The sequence below is a fragment of the Fusarium keratoplasticum genome, chromosome 3, assembly GCF_025433545.1.
Source record: "Fusarium keratoplasticum isolate Fu6.1 chromosome 3, whole genome shotgun sequence".
Taxonomy (NCBI): domain Eukaryota; kingdom Fungi; phylum Ascomycota; class Sordariomycetes; order Hypocreales; family Nectriaceae; genus Fusarium; species Fusarium keratoplasticum.
Genome location: NC_070531.1, coordinates 1,597,391 through 1,618,614, shown reverse-complemented (window position 1 = coordinate 1,618,614; position 21,224 = coordinate 1,597,391). Strand labels below are relative to the sequence as shown.

The window sequence follows — 21,224 nt, the reverse complement described above, 5'->3', positions numbered from 1 at the left end:
GCATCTTAAAAAGTCCTACATGCAAAAGAAGGGGGAAGCACATGGTCAAAAGATGAGAGAGAAGATGGTAGAAAACAGACAAGGTATGCATCCCGTCACCCTCCTTGTTCTGTATGTCTGCCTCGCTGCTGCTGCAGCCGCCTTAAAGAAAGCCACCCTCCTTACAAAAACGAGGCTCTGAGTACGCGCGGAAACTCTCTTAAGTACTGGATAAGGCTCTGAGTTCTTTTTTTATTTTGGAAACACAGATCAGCTTTCTCCCAATAGCGAGCTACACCCCCCAATCCTTGTTCGTTTTAGTCTCTTTCTTTCTCTCTCCTTTTCTTTCTCTTCCCCTGGTTTTTTTGAAAGTGGTGAGGAACAACAGCACTACCACACAACGCTACCCATTTACAACATCAACCAAAAGGGTTAAGAAAAAGGGAAAACAGGGAAAAGGAGGAAGAGAAAAAAAACAGAAAGAGAAAAAGGGAAAAGAAAGACCAATCGCCGCACTTCAATGCTCACCAACTTTGCTGCCATCTCCTCGACTGTCATCGTCCCAGGATAGAAGACAGAGTCAACTCGAGAAACTCCCCTTGACACAACAACACACTCTTTTCTCCTCCCCTTCCTCAAACCCAAAACCAAAGTCTTTGTTTTCAAGTCCTTCGTCGACAAGGCAAAAGATGATGGCGAAGCCTTGGAATGAGCATCGTGCGACAATCACCAAGCTGTACATCCAGGAGGGGAGGACGCTCGAGGATGTACGGGGCATTATGAAGACCGAGTACAACTTTGAGGCATCGTAAGTTTCCATACTCTTGTATAAACCTACCATCAGAGAAAACTACTGACAAGACACTCGACATGTAGCATCCGTTCCTATCGGCAGCACTTTGACATTTGGGATATTGGCAAGTACAACTGCAAGAAGCGCCAGCAACGCCGTCGCCAGTCCCTCAAGAGGCCCATCCTCCCGTCTCCGCTGCGTTCTCCCCCAGCTCTCAGCAGCTCCTCAGAGACGTCTGATCCTGGATCCTCGCCAGCCTCGAGCTGCGCGAGCCAGCGTTCCCCAGAGCAACTCCCCCTTCCGGCCCTCCAGCAGACCCCTCGGTACGCGGCGCCGCCGTCGTTCTTTGACGCCCATCAGCTACCCGCGCTGCAGTCGTCGTCGACTCTGCCTGAGCCTCGCATCAAGGTCGAGAGCGGTGGAGGAGGGGGAACGGGCTGGAGAGACATGCCCATGTACCCCAGCGCAGCGCTGAATCCTCCCCAGAGCGTGCTGCAATCGTGCGTACCCTCCTCATCCTCCCCAAATCCCCAAGAGCCTCCCAGTTGACAAGAGTCCTTTCCCCTTTCGTAGAAGCGTTCACTATACCTACGCCGACTCTGCACACTGGCATGTTCCCCGGCCACCGCTGCCGCTGCCGCCGCCTCCTTCGACGCTTCTCAGCAGCAACCACTCCTCCAACGAGTACTGTGGGTCGGCGTACCAGTGCGTGCCAAAGTTCCCTCGCCATGGCGAGATGGCAACAGGTCTGCGTGCCCCGAACCTGTCTATGGTGAGAGGGCATGGGCGCCATGGTGCCTTGCATCCACCTTCGGTCAGTCTCCCTGTGAGCTTCCAAGGGGTTGCCTCAGGGTGACGAGTGTCCCTCGTGTCGAGCATCACTCGAGCTCCACTTACACACTCCGTCAAGACATGGACAAACCAGATGCAAGGCCTTGGGGTTAGAAGACGGGTGGAGAGGTGTTCCAAGACACAAACTCTCCCCATCATGGGGTCACGCTCATTTCAGGAGTCACAGTCAGGCAAGGAAAGGCAGGGCTTGGGCAACATTGTGGGCAGTCACTTCCGGTTCTCGAAATTGATCAGATACGTTTGTATTATTATATAGCTTTGCTCTCTTCAGCTACGCTTACCATTCAAATGACACGCTCTTTTACATTCAAAGGCCAAAGGCGCACAGTATTGACACCAATGTATTCAACACCATAGATAGACACGTGTTACCGTGGCAGCAAAGGAAGTCCTTGGCGGACCATGATCAGAGATCTGTCACTTGACAGGGCTGATGGAGAGTGGACTAGTCATGGACTGCCAAGTGGGAATCAACCTTTCAAAAACATGTTAGCGATACGTCGCAACAAGCTTGTTAAGACAATAGGCGGGTAAATGAAGGGATTTTCAGGGTAAAGGTGCCTTGTCACAGGCGTTATCGTCAAAGCAATATGGCTACGTTGACCGTCGTGATATTTGTAACATCATTTGGAGGAGAGATGGCGGAGGAGAAAAGAAAAAGTGACTAACCTTGATGATCTGCACCACAAACAGCCAAGAGTGTTCACAGTCAAAGACGCTTTCAACATGTCAGCAGCTGCCGTTGAAAGGACTGCAACAATATTGACATCAAGCATCTCAATCAGGCGATAAATGATTTGTCGTCGTTGCGTAAAGCTCGGACATATGCTTGTCGTTTTCATTTGGATTCATCAGGGAGATGATGATCTGGAAGACGGCTGGCGCCTGGTTGCAACTTACGTTAGAGGTACCTGATTCTTCTGTTAGCCAAGGTCACCAATTGACTTCAACAAAAGCATGTGTGAGGAATGCGGATCAGGTAATGCATGAATGGTAAAGAAAGATGGTGTCTGCATCGGAAACCCGGATAAGACTCGTCATCTGTATCATCATATAGGCAAGGCGGTAATGTGTGCAGCTAATACTTACAGTCTGGGTCTGTCATCCCCGAAGGAGGATCCAATGGGAGAGGAAGGTATCCAAATGCTAGCACTCGAGGCAAGTTAGCCTCAGAAGTCCAATGTTATCCAGCAAGCGATGGACGAGCGTGACAAGTCAGTGGGCGAGGTTTTCTAGGCCTGCCGCAAAGTGGCTTTTCGTGCTCATGTGGTATGTTCGGAGCCCAGTGCCGCTTCATCATACAAGTCGGGGGACGGGTCGAGGAGAGATGTCGCATACCTTGCTAGAAAAACTTCAATCATGTTAGCATGAGCCACCAAATGCAGAGCAGCAAAGGTAGAGAGTGAATGTGTCCATCAGAAATAGCCATTTTATATCGTCAAAGAAAGATCTCAGCCGGTAATTTCCAGCGTATATTGTAAAAAGAAATGATCATCACGAGACGGTGTGGGTGGTTGTGTGCGAGGTTCCAAACGTACCATTTCAGCCCATGCTGGGCGCGGAGAGAAGGCTGAGCATCCTCGCAATGATCCACCGCTTGGTGATGAGAGGTCTATGAAGAAGTCAGCACTAGTCCAGAGCATGCCGATGCGAAAACGTGTGCGTAATCGTAGTCTTTCAGACTGACGTGTAAAAAAGAGGTTTCATTCCCATTTGGGTCAAAGACTCTAGTTTGCGGTGTAAAGTGTCATCAGGAAGGAAGGGGGAGGGCAGCGCGACGCACTGCGCATTCAGAACTCACCTCAGCTTCTTTGTTTGTGTTGTTGAAGATGGAAAGCTTGTGAGAAGTTGGAAAGATTTCGCGAGAAAAAAGTTGAACAAAATGCACCAAGAGTGGAGTTTCCGGCTTCACGTTCCTCCGCTCCGGTATCCCGGCCACTGGTAAACTGGTCCACCTTCGGCGCAAAGAAGAAATTGAGCCCGTCCAAACCAACCTCGCCAAATAAGAGTAATCTTCAAATGTGGATTTGACCAGTTTCTGTTACGAATACTTTATCAATTACGGAGTAAGGGGCACACATTCTATTATGTAGTCACATGTGAAAACTGGGGTGAAGGTTGCTCTATTCACCCATGTCTATCACGTGATATCGCGTTGACTGAACACGCCCTTCGCGTTCGCCTTAGGTCGGTGACGCTACCAATCTCGTGTGGTGTTTGTACCAAACCAAAAGACTCGTAAGCTGAAGTCTATCTGTCTGCCAAGATGCCTGAGATCGCCGAAGGTTGGTCTGAGATCCATCGTTGTAACTAATCAGTTGCTAAAATCACCCAGTCGCGCGCATTGTCCACTTTCTTCGTCTTCACGTTGTGGGGAAACGCATTGTATCCGCTTCAGCTATAGACGACAAGAATGTCTTTGGCAAGGTTGGTACAAGTGGCGAAGAGGTTGAGGCCGCTCTCAAGGGGAAGCAGGTATGTCACTTATAGCCAATAATTGACAAACCTCAAAGCTAACAACTTCAGATCGTTTCCGCAGGAAGTCAGGGCAAATACTTCTGGTGAGTTGCAACAGCCAATAGCTACCCTGTGTAACGTTGACAACTCACCCATGACTAGGATCACTTTGGATAAACCCCCGCACTTGGTGATGCACTTTGGGATGACGGGTAAACGGTCAAGTCCAACTTGGCTGCACATTTGCTAACGGGTCTAGGGTGGATGCACATCAAGGATGAGAAGACGGCCTACACAAACTACTACAAGAAGATGAAGGACAGCGAGCTCGAGCAGTGGCCGCCCAAGTTCTGGAAGTTCCAGTTCAAGACCGAGGGCTCCCCTGGCGTTGAGGTCGCCTTCACAGATGCCCGTCGATTTGGTCGTGTGCGGCTGGTTGACTGCCCGGGCGATCAGATCAGAAAACACTCTCCCCTCGTTGAGAACGGCCCTGACCCGGTCGTGGACCTCGATCGCTTCACCGAGGACTACCTCCGAGGTAAGATGCGCGCACGCCACGTCCCCATCAAAGCCCTCCTCCTGGATCAAGCCATGATCAGCGGCATCGGAAACTGGGTCGCGGACGAGACCCTCTACCAAGCCAAGCTTCACCCCGAGCAGTACTGCGACGAGTTTGATGACTCGCAGGTCACTACGCTCTACAAAATGATTCGCTACGTTTGCCAGACGGCTGTCGACAAGCTCGGCGATTCAGACGAATTCCCCGAGCACTGGCTCTTCAACTACCGATGGGGCAAGGGGTCCAAGGGCACTGCGACCAAGCTGCCCAACGGAGAGAAGCTCGCCTTCATCACTGTCGGCGGGCGAACCAGCTGCTACGCGCCTGGTGTCCAGAAGAAGACGGGCCGCACCCCCGCTGGCATCAAGGAGGAGCCTGTTGACGCAAGCCCGTACTTTGAGGAGCCCAAGAAGTCACGAAAGAAGCCGGCGGACTCCGACAAGGAGGTGCGCGCACCACCCATGAAAAGGAAGCGTGTCGAGGCGGTGAAGAGTGAACAGAACGGGAGTGTAGCAAAGGCGGAGGATGGGGCAGACGAGGCACAGCCCGACCTTCGCAGGAGGTCTGCTCGGCTGCGGAAGTAGACACTGGCCAAATGATGGACCGCGCCATGGTGATGCATCTTTGGAAAGGATCCCCTTCTGCTTCTTGACTTGGACGAGCGAAGGTATGGCGAACAGTACATGGTATATATAGTCACTTTGACCAGCAAGCGCATGCTCAGAGGCGTCACAATTACAAAATCCCTCATCTTCCACCCCCTTGCCATGCCACTGAGTCCGCTCACTACCACTTCCCTTGGAATTGGGCGTGGCCGACCATGTAGGAAGCGCCTCCTTCTGCGAAGAGACAGCTTTTGCACCTAGAAGTGACAGAAGGGCCGCTCGGCTGTGTCTCCTTGCGTCGAAGAGGCCTTGGGTTGGGCCGCCACCTGACACACAATGTGTGAATGTCACAGGGGGCGGCAAGTGTGGGTGTCGTCGACCAGGCTGGCGCTTGTCAGGACCGGCAGTTCCAGAGATTTTCTCCCGCAGAGTCTCAGAGAGAGCAGAGACCAATGCTGACATTGCCAGCTTTTCAATGATTCAATTTCCATCTCTGAAATGAATGTTGACGTTGAGAAATAGCCGAGTTGCAATACCCTTTTCTTTCCTCTCCTCTCCCCCACCATGCGCAGAGTCGTGACATGTCTGTTGGTGGGCTGGTAAAAACAGCCATAAGGTCCACCCACACTCAATTAATGCCCTCTCATCGCGGACACGGCTTGATCGCTTCCAAGACATGCTGCAGCGAACGGCTGAGTCGGCGCTGAGTGATAATGTGCGCGAACGAGGGAAGTTCGTTGAGATAGGAGCGGGGGCTGAATTGCCAGAGCAATAATATATCTAGCCGGGTCTTCCCAATCCACAAGATGGGCTCCCTTTCCCCGGAAATCTTGAACCGCCGGGTGAGACCAACTGCTCAGAGTGCTATGCTATCTACAGCTTCGAGGAGCCCGTCGGGCATTGTCCTCTCCTCCTCCTCCCCCCCAACCCCCCCCTCCTCTCTCCTCCCCTCTCCTCCTCTCCTCTCCTCTCCTCCCCTTCGCCTCCCCACTCTCACTCCAGCCTACTCCGGCCGCCTTACAACCAGGTACTCGATAGACTATCCAATAAGGAACAATACCTTTGTCCAAAAGCTCCTGCATCCGATTGACTGCGATACGAAACATGATTGGACGCCGGTCCGCATGTGAGGTGGCCGAGCCTCAACCACCCCTCCCTCTCTTCATCGACAGACACATCAAGCATCAATATGGAGATGGAACCTGTCTGCCTTGCTTCTCTTCTCTCTTACCGGGTTGGTGGTCGTTCTTGATTCCCAATATCATCCAATGACTGGATGATCAAAGCATCAAGACTAGGACGCTGACCGCAGACCGATTCGCACCCCAGCCTTTCAATACCCAATGATGTTATCTAGATGGGTAGCTTGGTCAAGACGGGGGACAGAACCCGCTTGGCTAGATGGTGTCCGCATTGGATGTGAACGCCTTGTTGCCTTCTCTGACGATGCACCCATGGCACGTATCCAGCAAGTGGGATGGTGTACTTATTCCTACCTTACACTTCTTCTCATCCTGCCACCTAAAAGCCCATTCCCTGATCTGTCCGGCCTTTTTGTCAAACCTCGACCCCATCCCGGAACTCCCTATCCGAGGCCTACCGCCAGCCTTGGCCAGCTGGAACCTGTCGGCAACAGCCTGCATGCCTATACTCAAACCAGCTTTGTCCTCACTCGAGCGCCGGAGACTGCCCCTTTCGAACCACCCCCGACCGTCTCGGAAGCTTCCCGTGAAGACAGCATCGATCTATATCGCCCTCGACCTAGGCGCGTGAGCCTATTACCTCCAGTCTCTATCAGAGATAGACATCTCCTCATATGGGCCGCCGTTCCAAGGGTTGGTATCCTAACCGGTTCAACGATCGCCGTAAACAACAAGAACAGCGCCCGATCGCCGCTGCTCCAGGTAGCACGGTCCTTGCAGACGAGTATCCCGCGCCGACAACCGTACCGCCGTTGAGCTCAAGCAACCCAAGCATGTCAACTCCACTGCCCATCCGTTCCCGGGGTGCAACACCAAGCGCTTCGAGACGTTCCAGGGCCAGGTCCAACAAGCCCAATACCAGGTCCAACGAGAATCTTTGCATGCGCATTCGTCTGCAGAATCGCACTGTGGCGGTTGCCCGAGTCCTTCTAGTCGACGGACTGAAGAACATAGGAATCAGTGAAGAGTTTGTCACTCGCAACTGTATATTCTCTGTTAAGCTCCGCGAGGATAGGAGGAGGTACATTGCTGAAGGGCCAGACTCAACGGGCATACTGCATGCGGAATCCTCTGCCGATATCACGATCCTACATCCCAGTGAGGATCCAAGCGAGACCACCCTCAGGCGCGCTATTGTCTTTAGGCCGGAGTCTTCGGGGCAGCTTCGTCACGATGTTAGGGTTCCTAGGAGCATGAGGAAATTATGCGAGCCTATGATCGAGAGTAAGTAGTCTTGCTCGACCTCATCACTTGACCCTAGTGGAATACTTGTACTAACTCATTCATGACAAGATGTCTATGGACTTGACGTCACGACCCTCAGCGACCCAGGAGATTTCAACATTATTTCCGGACCTCAGCAGCATACCTGTGTATCAGGGGGCGCCGCTTGTCATCCATACTCCGGCCATGCAATGCTAGCCTCGAGCATTGACTTATCCTCTCCGCCAGGACAACACAGCCAACCTTATGGTGTATACGGCCCAACACAAGCCGCCTCCGACTCGCCTCCGACTATGCCGTCTGGCGTTGGTCAAGGGAACGATGGGATGCGGCCGACCAACCAATGGCTCGGTGACGATGGCCAAGGGAACTATGGGATGCAATTGATGAACCAATGGCTCTGTGACGATGGGACGCAGTCGGCATACCAGCAGCCCCGGGACTATGGCCAAGGGAACGACGGGATGCAGTCGACCAACCAATGGCTCGGTGACGATGGTCAAGAGAACGATGGTCAAGAGAACGATGGGATGCTGCCAACGAGCCAATGGTCCTGGGGTCCCTCATCCAACATGTGAGAGAGATGGTCATGGCGGGGAAGCCATAACCAGGGCAAGTAACGGTGTTTCTCGGTTGGGTTTTGATGCTGTCATGTGTTGACGATTGTGTTCTTTGATATTATGACGAACGGAGGCAATATTTGGGATAACAAATTCGAAAAGCACAAAAAACACCAAAAATAGAACCAAAAAAAAATAGAAAATAAAAAAAAATTGGGGGAAATTGTCGTCGGTCCTATGCCCATTGTGATGTTGATGGTTGAGGTATACCCACATGTAGTAAACAAGACAAGGGGCAGTACCCAGCTCATCTCAAAGACTGTCTCGTTATGGCAACATGAAGAACTAAGGTGAATAATAGAAGACATACTCAAACAGTGTTCCATCCATTCCAGCGTGGTTGTCATCGTGGGTTTGCAGCCGTCCTTGCGTGAGTTCAAGAGAATGCCCGCAGGTTCTCCAGCCGGCCGGCCGAGTCACCCGGACCCGAGCCGGCGGATGACATCGGCACAAAGCAATGTGTAAACTGCCCCACGGCCGTGGCCAGTCGGGTGCTACTGTACCTGGGCCGTACCATGGGTGCCGGTGTATCGTCTCTTGGGAAATCCCTGCCCCTTGGGAACTGGGAGGGAGCATTCTATGTATGTATGGCTGTCTGACCAAAGCCAGCTCATCAAATGCAGACGACACGTAATAAAGCTGGGCCATGACCGGTTCCTTGGTGACGCCGTTACATCCCAGACCCTGGCGATCGCGATGGCTGACAGGGAGTCGTGAGGATCGAGAGGCTGCCCGCTGCTACCAACAGTACAGCCAATACTGCCTGATGCAGCGTCAACCCTGTAGACACATGGCGCGCGGTGGGGTTTAAATTGGAGTGAAATTGGACCAAGTTTGAAGCTTTTGATGAATCCTGCTCGCCAAGTAAGAGTATAATTTTCTGTCAGATCATTGTGATGATCAAGCCAGCATGCATCGGCAGTTCCATCGCTCGTCCTTGGCTCCATCTCCATCCCCCAACAGCATCCTCCCCATGTTCATTCTCGCATGTGAATCGCCACGAGCTGCGAATAGAGTCACAAGACCCCCTTATGCATCTCCAAGAAACCTGAAAGTTTTGCCCAAACGCCCGAATTATTCCTGCGCCCAAGGGCGGCATCTATGTAAATCATTCCCTTTTCGCCCATGCACACGTCGTCGTGACTCCCAAAATGTTTCGTCATCCAAGCCCCGTCTGCTGCCAAGATCTAAATTCGTGTATTTCATGGGCGTGAATCATCAGAGTATGATAAGAGAATCAAAAAGAGAAATGACCGAGCTGTCAGCCGAACCGAAAAAAGAAACGAGGTTCCGCCCTCTACAGCAATGTCCCCAACACCTTAGAGTGCTTCCATTGATATGATCTGATGTCGTAAATGGTAAAAAAGAGAAATGGTTGTCAATGCAAAGGGTATCGTAAGTATTCGTAAAGCCTGAGAGCAGCGAAGTACCGAGACCGTATAAGTGAATCCTGACGCCGAGGGCTTCTTTGAGTAATTTTGAGTGATGAGAAGAAAGTTGATCTGTAAAAAGTAGTGAAACCGAACATTTGCGTGTACGTAATAGTTGGGGGGTTTGTCGTGTTTGGTGATGAGGTTGGGCTCCTGGTGTGGTGTTGCGGAGCCACTATCCAAGGTGGAACATGGCTATCGGATCAGACGAGGGCATTCAGACTGCTTCGCGTCGACTTGTTGTTCTCCAAAATTTTAATCTGTCTCACAAAGGAAACCAACACAGTATTGAGAACCGCTGCTATCCACCGGAACCGGGATGATAGACAGGAGGTTCTTGAAGGGCTGGCCGTGCTTCTTGTAGTTGGTCACGGGCAGCTGAATCTCCTGCCCGGAGAACACGGCCTGACGCATGCGACGGATGGCAGACTTGTCCGAGCTCCTCTTAGAGGCTCGCTGTCCTCCTGGAGGGGATTGCAGGAAGCGACAGTTGCGACCCATCACCTCATGGGAAGAGTAGCCGGTAAGCTCGGAGAAGGAGTCGGAGACGTAGATGATGGGAGCGTCGGCCTGGAGCATGTCACAGAGGACAAGGGCGACAGAGCAGTCGACGGGACCGAGATCGACCTGAGGGTTTGGCCGTCCAACGACGCGAAGCTGAGACAGTTAGCAGCTGTGACTATCATCGAAAGACAAAACTCACCAGGACCGTCATTATATCAATCCCGCTGGGAGCGTAAAGACCCGGGTATATGACGGGATCTTGAACTTGGCGCCAGGTGGTAGCTGATGTTACCATGGTGCCATCGGGGTTTAGAGAACCCTGTTCAGGAAACTCATACTGTCAGTCGAGTCAGTGCGCTGCTCGTTCAAAGTCAACTTCACAAGATACTCACGTTGAGGGCGTTCACCTCCCATGGATTCATAGTGGGCGGCGCCCTGGGCGCCATGGCGGACTGACGAGGGGAGGATTGCCGTGAAGAAGAAAGATTCCGAGCTAGTGAGGGCGACAAAGCGTGCATTGAGGCTGCCATTTCGAGTTTGACTAGAACTGGAGTGAGGTGTTATATAAGTCGGTATTCCTCGTCTTGTAGGACGAAGCAGCAGGTGTGACGAGCAAAGGTAGCAGTAGGATTCGTATTAGGCGGAAGACAGGGTTGGATTGGGATAAGCCGTAAAGGCGAGATGCGAGAGGACGGATGAGGACCAGAGGAGAGAGGTGGACAGGCGCATAATCATCCAGGTAAGCAACGACACGTCCAGGATGCCGGCTTGATATTGTCCCTAGGGCGTGTCAAGTGCGCAGGAAAGAGTAAAACTTGCATATGGGAGCCATCAACACAAGAGAGGGGGTCCTGAGGTGAAGAAGGGGGGCGTGGCGAAAGACGAGCGGAGTGGGTTTAGACAGCAACGTTTCTTGTCATGCTGATGTTTCTGGGCATTGGATCATGGGTATCGCTGCAGAACGAAGGATCAGTTGATTAATTGGATCCCGGGGGGGGGGGAAACTAACATGATGCAGCTTGATGGTGACTTCTTGGCCCATTCCAGGAATGGCTTTCGCTGTCGCTTAATAGCAATAACACAGCTAATAAGAGGGCATGGGCTGTTTAGACCAGGCGGTAGACACGAGAAGACGAGTCTAGACCGCAGAACTGGGGTGTGTAGAATGCAAGATGGGTAGGGGGGAAAACTCGATCTCCTGCTCCCCCGAGCACTTGGTGAGATCGCCGGCCACAGTCTCCGGGCCCGGGATCGGGATCATCGGTGAGCCCCACTGCGCTTGGCGCCGACACGCCGGATTGGCGGACTAGTCCAGGTCCAATCGACGCTGCCATCTCATCAGAGATTCAGAGGTACATCTGACTTTGGCTGTAGATCGGTGCATCGAGGTTGTACCTCTGATCGTGTCATCGACAAATTATAGCTCTAATCGGGGTTTGGCAACATGCTGTTTCTCTCAGCCGTTGCCAGGTGGCCGGGTTCTCACAATCGAACACTTGAATCTATGTCTTGCCAGTTCACAGCAGCAATAAAGACGCTTGGCCGAAAAGAGAGTTGAACGCGACTGGTTAGTGGTGCAACTGCTCATGATGGTAATGCCATCATATTGACGACTCGAGACTGCTTCGAAGGGAACGAGCAGTCCTGCAGGAACGGACTGCTGAAACGAAATTGCAGCCAGTCCGGACTAAGTTACCGCCTCGCCGACATGCGTACGGCTGATGCTGTAGCCGATGCACCATGGTTCAATCGAGACAAGTTTGATGGTGTTTTGGGGCGATGGCTTGCCGAGCCGTCGATGCGTGGATCCAAGTCTTTGGTCCCGCGATCACGCCGCCAGACTGGCCCATCACAGGCATCGGAGGTTTGATGGAAAGGGGTCCTCTATCAGCGATGGGGCCATGCATGAAACAAAGTTCCTCACCGTTGGCGCTCTGGCCGAACATCGAGATGGAGTGACAGTTGCCGTACCTGGCAATCTCCAGCTTGGCAGGCTCCAGCAGCGTCAGCGGTGATGCCATGATTCGATGAGGCCTGCAAACAGGATGACCGTGCAGTAGGGAAGAATATCGGTTTGATGAGATGGGTTTTCAGACCCGGGACAGCTCACTCTTCCCTCGAAACTGTCTCGATCCATAGTTGCTGCAAACATGCCTAGCTTGGATGTCTCTGCTTTCATCCTTGCACCAGGCCGATGCAAGCCCTGCCTGGGCTTTCCAGGGAGGCTGATGAGCTGGCAGACACGGACAAGACATGCTGGGATCTCGATGACGGTTGCAAACCAGATTCGGCCAGTCATGGATGGACCCTGATTGACAAGGAGTCCGCCTCTCACCCAAATCGACCATGTTTTGAGTTTGGGCCCTGGCGTGTGGCAACAGGGATGTGCCGTCATGAGATGGATGGGTGGATGATCGACTTTTAGGTCCCGTGACACGGCATTATGCGAGGCGGACATTAATACTGGGACACTTTAGGCACAGAATGTCCCAAGACCTGTATCCATTATTTACTCAGTAGACATTCAAGCTGTTCAACCAGAATTCCAACAAAGAATGGGAAATGAAAATATCCATAGAACTCCCCTCGCATTCTTTCAATCCAAATTCTATTCGGATTTTTCCGAATCGTGTTGCTGTGGCATGCCAAGTTCCAGTTCTGGATGTTATCGCCTACTCGCCGTTAGATCCCGTGACACGACTCTCGGCCGCGTTCACTTTACACGTGCGAGCTGCCGTGTCGCGTCGCACCCTTCTCAGGCGCATTCCCTGCGGGACAAGGACCAAGCAAGACAAAGAAATGCCACGATGCTGACTCTCTGCAACACCGTCCCATAATCGACCTCTTCCCATTCGCAATCGCCATGTCCCGCAGACTCCTCAATCGCTCCGGCGTCTCCTCGTCCTCGACTGCGACCACTACCACGGCCCTGCCCGAATACCAGCCGCCCTCTTGCCCCCTCTCCGACGCTGCACGCCGCGATCTGAACGACTTGTCCCACGCCCGCACCACCGTCGTCTATCAGCAGCAGCTCGATGACTCTGTTGGCCTTCTTGGCTCCAGCATTGGCGACTTGCATGAACAGCTGAGGGAGCAGCGCGATAGACTTGAGTCCCTACGCGCGAAAAGGCAAGAGAAGGGCAATGAGAAGACGCCCGATGAGGAGCGCCTCGAGACCCATGTTGCTGATCTCGAAACGCGGGTCAATGCCTTGACCGACTCATTTGAGGAGGCCATCCGTGTTGTGATCGATTACAAAGCCGAGTTGGAAGACGAAGGCCTCATCATCACCGATTTGTATAACGCTGCCGCCGCCGATGTAGCGCAATCCCAACGCCGTCCCCGCCGGGGTGATGATGCAGAAGCTGCCGAGGAATCAGACGACGATGTCGATAGCAAAGACCTCGCCGCCCCGAGCATCCTAGAGCGCTTCAAGGACATGCGTGCCAAGAAGAAGGCCGATTACACAGCCATGGACATGCACCAGCGGTACGCCCTCAACAACGACTACGCCGGCTTCAAGAAGCTCTGGCACGACGCCATGGCCGGCGAGGATGGACCACCGCTCCCAGACGCCTCACGTTGGTTCCGCCCCGATGGCCGACCTGTGATGCGCGCGACGACCCCTGGCGCAGCGGATGACGATGACGATGATGACATTGCTGTGGCCCGCGAGGTCCTTAGCATCAACTGCCCACTCACGCTACAGCCAATGAAACAGCCTTACAGCAACCGCAAGTGCAAGCACACCTTTGAGAAGGCTGCCCTGCTCGACTACTTGCCACTGCGAGGTGACGCCCAGTGTCCACAGACGGGTTGCTCAGAGGTTAGTTCACTTCTCATCTATCTCACTCTTGGAGCGGTTACTGATATCAAAACTCAGCGTTTCTCACGGTCACGATTCGACCACGACTTCTACCTTGACCAGGCCATGGTGCGCCGTATCAAGCGCGCCCGCCAGGCCCAGGAGCAGCACGATATGGACGAAGATGAGGACGAGGGCAATGAGGATGAGGATGTTGTGGTTAGAGGCCACCAGCCCGTCCCAGGAAGGGTGCCAAAGAAGGAGAGAGTGTAAAATCGTCGCGTGGTCTTGGATGTGGGATAGAGGGAAAGAATACGGCGGCGTCATGGGGTAAATGACTGTTGCGATATGAGGACACGATGAAATGATACCCGCAGCAGACTTGCACGCCGAGGAAGAGCAAGCTGTTGTATTACAAATCGAGTATGGGCGAGGCCCAAGACCATTTTATGCTGAACACAATGTGAGAGCCCGAGTAAGCAGACTTAACTCGCATGTAGGACCAGGAAGCCTTGACAAGTCGCCATACATACTACGGGCTTGAGACTAAGACATGAGGTTATCATTAGAGATATGAGACATAAATCCGAGTGGAATTTTATAAGCGTACATAGGTATCCTACACAAGGCCCATTGAGTTAACATGACACCCGTTTGAGAGACGCAGGAGCGGGGATTACGCTGGGAGTGCAAAGACGGAGGGGGAAGAATGAGGGCGTCCTCTGATTTGATCTCGTCCTTCTCTTTTGACTGCCACTGTTTTCTGGACGCCAGAACAAACCCCGGTCTATGCCATGCCAAATACCCCATGGAATCAAGAAACAGATATAGCAAAATACATGTCAAGAGATGAACCAAGCCGTTTCGTCAACCGTCAAGCCAGACTGCCGTCACCTGCCGCGTTACTAGGTACGCAAAAAGATATGGCGGTATACAATCCGCCCTGCCTCGCTCCAAAACCACAACCGCAACTTCAAACCTCTCAGCTACCGTTGGCCTCAGACCCGTTGGTCTCGAGCTTGCCCTCAGTCTTCTCAACGTAGGCAACAAGGTCGGCGATAGTGCACACCTTGAGCCCCCACTTCCGGGCAAAGGCGATGCAGGCTTCTCCCCTCAGCATGCCGTGGTTGTGGCGGACCGCCTGGCCAGGCGCCTCTTCACCATCGTCAATCATCTCGCAGATGGCGGCAGCCTGGACCTTGCCGGCGAGGCGGCAGAACTCGGTGGCGGCCTCAGTGTGACCTGGGCGCTGACGGACACCACCGGGGCGGGATCGGAGGGGGAGGATGTGACCCGGGCGGCGGAAGCTCTCTGGCCGGGCGGCGGGGTCGGCGAGTGTCCTGCAGGCGAGGGCGCGGTCGCGGGCGCTGATGCCAGTGGACACGGAGGGGTCGGCCGAGTCGACGGAGATGGTGTAGGCGGTTCCACGAGGGTCCTGGTTGTTGGGGACCATCTGCGGGAGGTCGAGGGCGGTGGTGAGAGCTGGGGAGAGAGGTGCGCAGACGTAGCCAGAGGAGTGACGGATGAGGAATCCCATCTTCTCGGTCGTGACGTCTTGAGCGGCGATGATCAGGTCTGCCTCGTTTTCACGCGAGGGGTCGTCGAGGACGACGAGGAACTCGCCATTTCCTATGCGCAGACACGTTAGAGAAGGTTTGGGAAGCGAGGAATAGAGTGTCGCATACGGAAAGCCTCGATTGAGTCAGGGATCGAGTCGAATTGGTTCTGGGCGATTGTCGCAGGCATGATGAAGGATGTGAGAGGGTTACGGTGGTAGATGGAGGAGGAATTGGGCGCGGAGGTGTATGAATTGGCAATCAAGGGCTGATAGAGTGACGCGTGACTCTTCGACCTCGGCTTGAAGGAGTAGCAGTAATGCGACTAGCAATGCGACGCTTTGCGATGGCAAGTACACGAGGAGAGCGGGCTCGGTTCCGGAGGCGGAGACGGAGGCGGCGGGGAACTTTTTTTCCAACTGAGGGGAGGGGTTCGGCCCGTGATCTAGAAGACAACAACGAAAGCGGTGGAAGGAGGATGAATTGAGAAAGAGGAACAAATGTACGATCAAGTGATTAAAAGAAAGGAAAAATTTATAAAAAGACAGGCTTTAGCGGCGCCCTCGCACATAATAACGGACGACGTGCTTCCACCTCGCATGATTCAGACCCTCTCTTTCACCCTCTCCCCCTCCTCCGCTCTCCGGCTTTCACCTGCTCGGTGCCGCGCGGTGAATTCCCGGCTCTCACACTGTAAAAACCCCGGCTTACCCGGACTGAGCCTAGGCCGGGGGAGGACAAGACGGTTCCATCTGCTTCGCTCACATGCCTGGGATGGCAATTGGTTAGGTTGTCTTGCCCGGTTTGGGGTAAACACTCGGGCTCCCTAGCTCTAGCGGCCGTTTTGTTTCCCCGTCGCGCGGTTATTATGTAAGCCAGCTGGAAAACGCAGTTGGAGTCAGGAATTGCGAAAGCATCAGTCAGCGAAGGGATTGTCCCAAGGGGAAAAAAAGAGCGTCAATTGCGGCAGTAGTGGGACCGATGACGGAAAGAGAGCCGAGTTGTTGAATTGTATCTTGTCACTGGATAATCGATTGATTTCCCGTCTCGAGACCCCACTGCTGGTCTTTTTTTTCTCCGGCGGGCGGCTTTGTCATCCTCTGATACCTCGCACCACAGACGTCTTGGGCTGGTTGCATCACCAACCACACATATCCTCCTTCTTCTCTAACCACCAACCATGCCGGCTCCGTCCCGGCCGGCGGGTGCCCTGCTCCGAGGTCTGGCCCGATCGGGTCGACGGCCAGTGTTATCATCGGCCATCCCACCACCCTCCCTCCGCATCATCGGCACCTCCGTCGCAGCTCCACGATGGAGCTCTACAACCTCCCCCAACTCCTCCTCCTCGAATTTCTCCTCCGTGAACCCTGATGAGGTTTCACACTTCAACGCCCTCGCCGCGGACTGGTGGGATCCCCATGGTTCTTCGCGGCTCCTCCATCTCATGAACCCTCTCCGTCACGACTTTATCCGCGCCTGCCACAGCGCCCAGGCCGATGCTCCCGCGACGACCGATCTTACTTTTCTCGATATCGGCTGTGGCGGCGGCATCTTTGCCGAGAGCGCCGCACGGCTGCCGACGACCCGGCGCGTCACTGCCATCGACCCTACCCCCGAAGTGCTGGCCGTAGCCCGAGCCCACGCCCGCAGGGACCCAGGGTTGCGCAACAAGCTCGAGTATCGCCAGACATCGATCGAGAACCTACCCGTGCCCGCGACACCCGAGGAGGCCTATGATGTGGTCTCCCTGTTCGAGGTGATCGAACACGTCGATGCGCCGGCCGCATTCCTGGAAAAGGTGCGGCCATTCGTCAAGCCGGGAGGCTGGCTCGTCATGAGCACCATCGCGCGAACATGGATGAGTTGGTTCACAACCAACTTCATTGCCGAGGACGTGCTGGGTATCGTGCCTAAGGGAACACACGACTGGAACAAGTACCTCAATGAGGAGGAGCTGCGGCACTTCCTCGCGAACCAGGGATGGAGTCATCCCATGGTGCAGGGCGTCGTGTACGTGCCAGGCTTGGGCTGGAAGGAGGTGAAGGGCAGCGAGAAGGTAGGCAACTACTTTTTCGCGGTGCGCAAGACGGGAGAGCCATGATGGAATATGTGATATAACTGTATAATCTACCTTTGGTGTAACGGAAAAGGCGCATAGATGAGGTTGTACTCTAGTATTAAAAAAAAAACAGTCACCAAGTTCTTGCTGTAGACGCGACCAATGCGATCGATATCTGAAACGATAAACAGGCCAAATTTATAATTGGCTCCATCGTATTCATTCACGAACCATAGCTAAACTGAGCTTTGGTAAGGGAGACATCACGTCATGGGATCACAATCCCAGTGATCCCTGTTTCGGTTGGTAAGTGCTTCTTCTTACCTAGGCAGTCATGATGAGATTGCAGGCTCTCTCTCAAGAGATTACTTGGGGTGCAGCATGGTCGGGTCACACAGACTTCCCTTCCGCCCTTTGCTTACTGCTACCGTCGTCAAACATCCGTTGCCACGCACAGCGACGGGCCGACCCCTGCTGGAAACATGTGCCGTTGGAGATTTGCATCCATTGCAGCTAACGATCAGCCGCACGTGCAAGGGTTGAGGAATTGGCATGTGCCGACGAAGTGTGTTGATGGATTCTAACCAAAGAGATTCGAAGAAAAAGAAGCCAAGAAAGAAGTAAGAATCCTTTTATAAACCATTCTAGCCATGTATATCGACGCCAGTCATTCCACTTGACCCGTCCAAGCTTCACCGTTGCTTGACCATGAGCAGAGCTTCGTTCGTGTGAGCCTTACGAGGGGGACCCAGCTCCCCACATGACCACCAGCCACTCCGCTGTCTCTAGGTAGGTAGGCGCCGATCCCCACTGTAACCCCAGCACTCAACGCCCGAAAATCCCCCTAGAGGGAGGCGATGCAAGGCACAGACGATGGACGACAGCCAGTGAGGGGGTGAGTGTCAGCTTGCGCGTACTGTAGCTTCCATCCTTCGATCCATTGTTGGCAGAGCCTCGTTTGTTCTCCCTTCATGCACCATCCGGCAAGGCTTTCTTTCTTTTTACGTACCGTTATCCCTTCGTTTCTCATCTCGTTTTTTTGCATTTCTGCTTGCCTTTCCCTTCGCTTTACCCCGTGTCTCGGGAGCTGTCTGTCTCAGCCGCTCGTGTCTCGTCCGGGCTTTTCATGTCTCGCTACAGCATTGTTTTGCCCTGTGATGCGTCGTCGTCAGTTTGCTTACTAGCCTGTTGTTGAATGACGACGACTCCTACCATAGAATCTCTCACCACCAGACACACTCGACCGCCCCCGGCCAGACGTTGGCCGCCCGCCGTTATGGCGCCTCCTCTCATCTTGTCCCTCCCTCTGCATCTGCGGCTTTTGCTCTTAATTCCGCTCCTCGCACTCCATACTTCGGCGCAATTCCTCCCTCGCACCGACGCCGAGGCGCGCAACCTCACCGTCGTCCGTTCACCTGCAAACCGCAATGTCACAGTATCTTATAAAGTCCCCGAAGGCGCATGTGCAACCGCTTTCGATTCGCAAAAACAGTACACGGGTTGGGTTTCGGTTCCCGGTGACTACCCAACCAATCTATTCTTTTGGTTTGTTGAGGCCCGCGAGCGAACCGAGAGTCTCACCATCTGGCTCAATGGCGGACCTGGGTCCAGCTCCATGTATGGATTCTTCACTGGCAATGGACCATGTGAGGTTGTCGAGAAGGGTTTGGATGACTACGACACTGTTGCTCGCGAATGGGGCTGGGATCGCGCTTCCAACATGCTCTTCATTGATCAGGTGTGTCCAGCTTTGGCTGGTATCGACTTACAATGCTGACCAGTAACCATTCTAGCCTAACCAAGTAGGCTTCTCTTACGATTCTCCCACCAGAGGCACCGCCAACTTTGCTCGGGGCACAGTCGACGTGCCTCCAGTGCCCAATCCCAATTATCCTGAATGGGTCTTCCGCAATGGCACCTTTAGCTCTGGCGACAGGGAACACACCGCCAACACGACCCAGACGGCTGCCATGGCTGTATGGCATATGGTCCAGGGATTCTTGACTACCTTTCCGCAGTATCAGCCTTCCTCGCGCGGTCGAAACAGTTCTCTCGGAATCAACCTCTTTGCTGAGAGCTACGGCGGCCGTTATGGTCCCATCTTCGCCGAGACCTTCCAGGAGCAAAACGTCCGACGTCAGAATGGAGAGCTGCCAAGCAATTCAACTATCGATGTCCATCTTAAGTCACTGGGCATCGTCAACGGCTGTGTCGACATGGAAACCCAAGTGCCCTTTTACCCCATCTTTGCCAGCGAGAACTCGTACAATTACAAGGCCATGTCTCCGACCGATACCAGTTATTATCTCGACAAATATTCTTCCGAGGGCGGCTGTCGCGACCTCCTCCACCAGTGTGGCACTGCCGTTAGTTTAGGCGATCCCGAAGGCGAGGGCGACGAAGATGCCGTCAACCAGGTGTGCTCCAAGGCAAGGGACGAGTGCCTCGACATCCAAAACGCCTACTTCAGCTCGAATCGAGGCGCTTACGACCTGGCTGCCCCTTACGCGGACCCCTTCCCGCCAATGACGTTCCAGGAGTACCTCAACCAGGCTGAAGTGCACCATGCCATAGGGTCACCTGTCAACTACACCATGTCCAATACCAACGTATTTTACGAGTTTGCCGAGACGGGAGACATTGCTCGCGATGGCAATATCCCGCGCCTTGCCGCTCTCCTGAACCAGGGTGTGCGGATCGGCCTCATGTACGGTGACAGGGACTACATCTGCAACTGGATGGGTGGCGAAGCCGTGTCCAAGAACATCGCCCAGGAAGCAGGCAATGCGTACAGCACCGGTTTCCCTGAGGCCGGCTATGCGCCCATCATTGTCAACGAGTCATATATCGGTGGTGTTGTTCGTCAATTTGGCAACCTGTCCTTCAGCCGCATCTACCAAGCTGGGCACGCGGTGCCAGCCTACCAGCCGGAAACGGCGTTTCAGGTGTTTGCCCGGATTATAATGGGAACTTCGGTGTCGACGGGTAAGGACATTGACGCCGCGTCGTATAACACGTCGGGTGACGCAAACGCTACTCACACGGATACTCTGCCCAAGCAGATGAAGCCAACGTGCTACGTCCGCGACTACGGTGGCACCTGTGACGAAGACGCGCAGCAGCTGGCCATCGATAACGACGGTGTCGTCATCAACGGCGTACTGTACTCGTCTTCTGGGGACTGGCCTCTCGATGCCAAAACCACCACGAAAGCCAGGACAACCACGGTAACGGCCTCGCCCACGAGCGACTTGACGGGTGTGTACACGGCCACCGAGACACCCGACGCTGGAGCTTGGAACGCGCCCAGGCCTGGGATGGTGGTGGCCTTTGCTGGCATGGCTGGCTTGGGAGCCATGATGGTGTAATTTCTACTGGTTGGATAAAATATAGGCGTTGGGTTGTTTTGAGCAAGGGACATTGCTCATGGCAGCGTGTTTTGGGGGCTTTCCCTGACTGGTATCATGATCCCGGTACCTACATGTATATAAAACTAATGATTTGAAGACAATACCAGATATGACAACAGCTCGCTGGCGTCCATTGTTGCTGTGTAGGGGGCCTCAAATCCCAGCACGC

The 21,224-nt window shown here is 53.8% G+C and overlaps 8 protein-coding genes across 8 annotated transcripts; 6 read left to right on the top strand and 2 right to left on the bottom strand.

Annotated features, from left to right (window-relative positions):
- Positions 1 to 356: 356 nt before the first annotated feature.
- Positions 357 to 1,628, top strand: NCS57_00388700 (Clr5 domain-containing protein; the record flags this gene model as incomplete). The annotated part of the gene is made up of 3 exons (XM_053053864.1): positions 357 to 787; positions 856 to 1,272; positions 1,346 to 1,628. Exons 1-3 carry the CDS (start codon positions 669 to 671, stop codon positions 1,626 to 1,628), a joined length of 819 nt encoding a protein of 272 aa, XP_052916024.1. The 5' UTR covers positions 357 to 668.
- A 2,262-nt stretch (positions 1,629 to 3,890) lies between these two features.
- Positions 3,891 to 5,224, top strand: NCS57_00388600 (DNA-(apurinic or apyrimidinic site) lyase; the record flags this gene model as incomplete). Its single annotated transcript, XM_053053863.1, has 5 exons — positions 3,891 to 3,909; positions 3,960 to 4,099; positions 4,151 to 4,185; positions 4,244 to 4,293; positions 4,341 to 5,224. 5 exons carry the CDS (start codon positions 3,891 to 3,893, stop codon positions 5,222 to 5,224), a joined length of 1,128 nt encoding a protein of 375 aa, XP_052916023.1.
- A 1,837-nt stretch (positions 5,225 to 7,061) lies between these two features.
- Positions 7,062 to 8,249, top strand: NCS57_00388500 (uncharacterized protein; the record flags this gene model as incomplete). Its single annotated transcript, XM_053053862.1, has 2 exons — positions 7,062 to 7,671; positions 7,741 to 8,249. 2 exons carry the CDS (start codon positions 7,062 to 7,064, stop codon positions 8,247 to 8,249), a joined length of 1,119 nt encoding a protein of 372 aa, XP_052916022.1.
- A 1,727-nt stretch (positions 8,250 to 9,976) lies between these two features.
- On the bottom strand, positions 9,977 to 10,755 carry NCS57_00388400 (PAS domain-containing protein; the record flags this gene model as incomplete). The annotated part of the gene is made up of 3 exons (XM_053053861.1): positions 9,977 to 10,378; positions 10,425 to 10,562; positions 10,618 to 10,755. The coding sequence occupies 3 exons, from the start codon at positions 10,753 to 10,755 to the stop codon at positions 9,977 to 9,979; spliced, it is 678 nt and encodes a 225-aa protein (XP_052916021.1).
- Positions 10,756 to 13,088: 2,333 nt separating this feature from the next.
- NCS57_00388300 (SP-RING-type domain-containing protein) lies at positions 13,089 to 14,303 on the top strand (the record flags this gene model as incomplete). Its single annotated transcript, XM_053053860.1, has 1 exon — positions 13,089 to 14,303. The coding sequence occupies one exon, from the start codon at positions 13,089 to 13,091 to the stop codon at positions 14,301 to 14,303; it is 1,215 nt and encodes a 404-aa protein (XP_052916020.1).
- Positions 14,304 to 15,012: 709 nt separating this feature from the next.
- Positions 15,013 to 15,776, bottom strand: NCS57_00388200 (3,4-dihydroxy-2-butanone 4-phosphate synthase; the record flags this gene model as incomplete). Its single annotated transcript, XM_053053859.1, has 2 exons — positions 15,013 to 15,659; positions 15,716 to 15,776. The coding sequence occupies 2 exons, from the start codon at positions 15,774 to 15,776 to the stop codon at positions 15,013 to 15,015; spliced, it is 708 nt and encodes a 235-aa protein (XP_052916019.1).
- A 990-nt stretch (positions 15,777 to 16,766) lies between these two features.
- On the top strand, positions 16,767 to 17,687 carry NCS57_00388100 (Ubiquinone biosynthesis O-methyltransferase, mitochondrial; the record flags this gene model as incomplete). Its single annotated transcript, XM_053053858.1, has 1 exon — positions 16,767 to 17,687. One exon carries the CDS (start codon positions 16,767 to 16,769, stop codon positions 17,685 to 17,687), a length of 921 nt encoding a protein of 306 aa, XP_052916018.1.
- A 1,153-nt stretch (positions 17,688 to 18,840) lies between these two features.
- NCS57_00388000 (Carboxypeptidase) lies at positions 18,841 to 21,013 on the top strand (the record flags this gene model as incomplete). The annotated part of the gene is made up of 2 exons (XM_053053857.1): positions 18,841 to 19,383; positions 19,439 to 21,013. The coding sequence occupies 2 exons, from the start codon at positions 18,841 to 18,843 to the stop codon at positions 21,011 to 21,013; spliced, it is 2,118 nt and encodes a 705-aa protein (XP_052916017.1).
- Between the last annotated feature and the right edge of the window lie 211 nt (positions 21,014 to 21,224).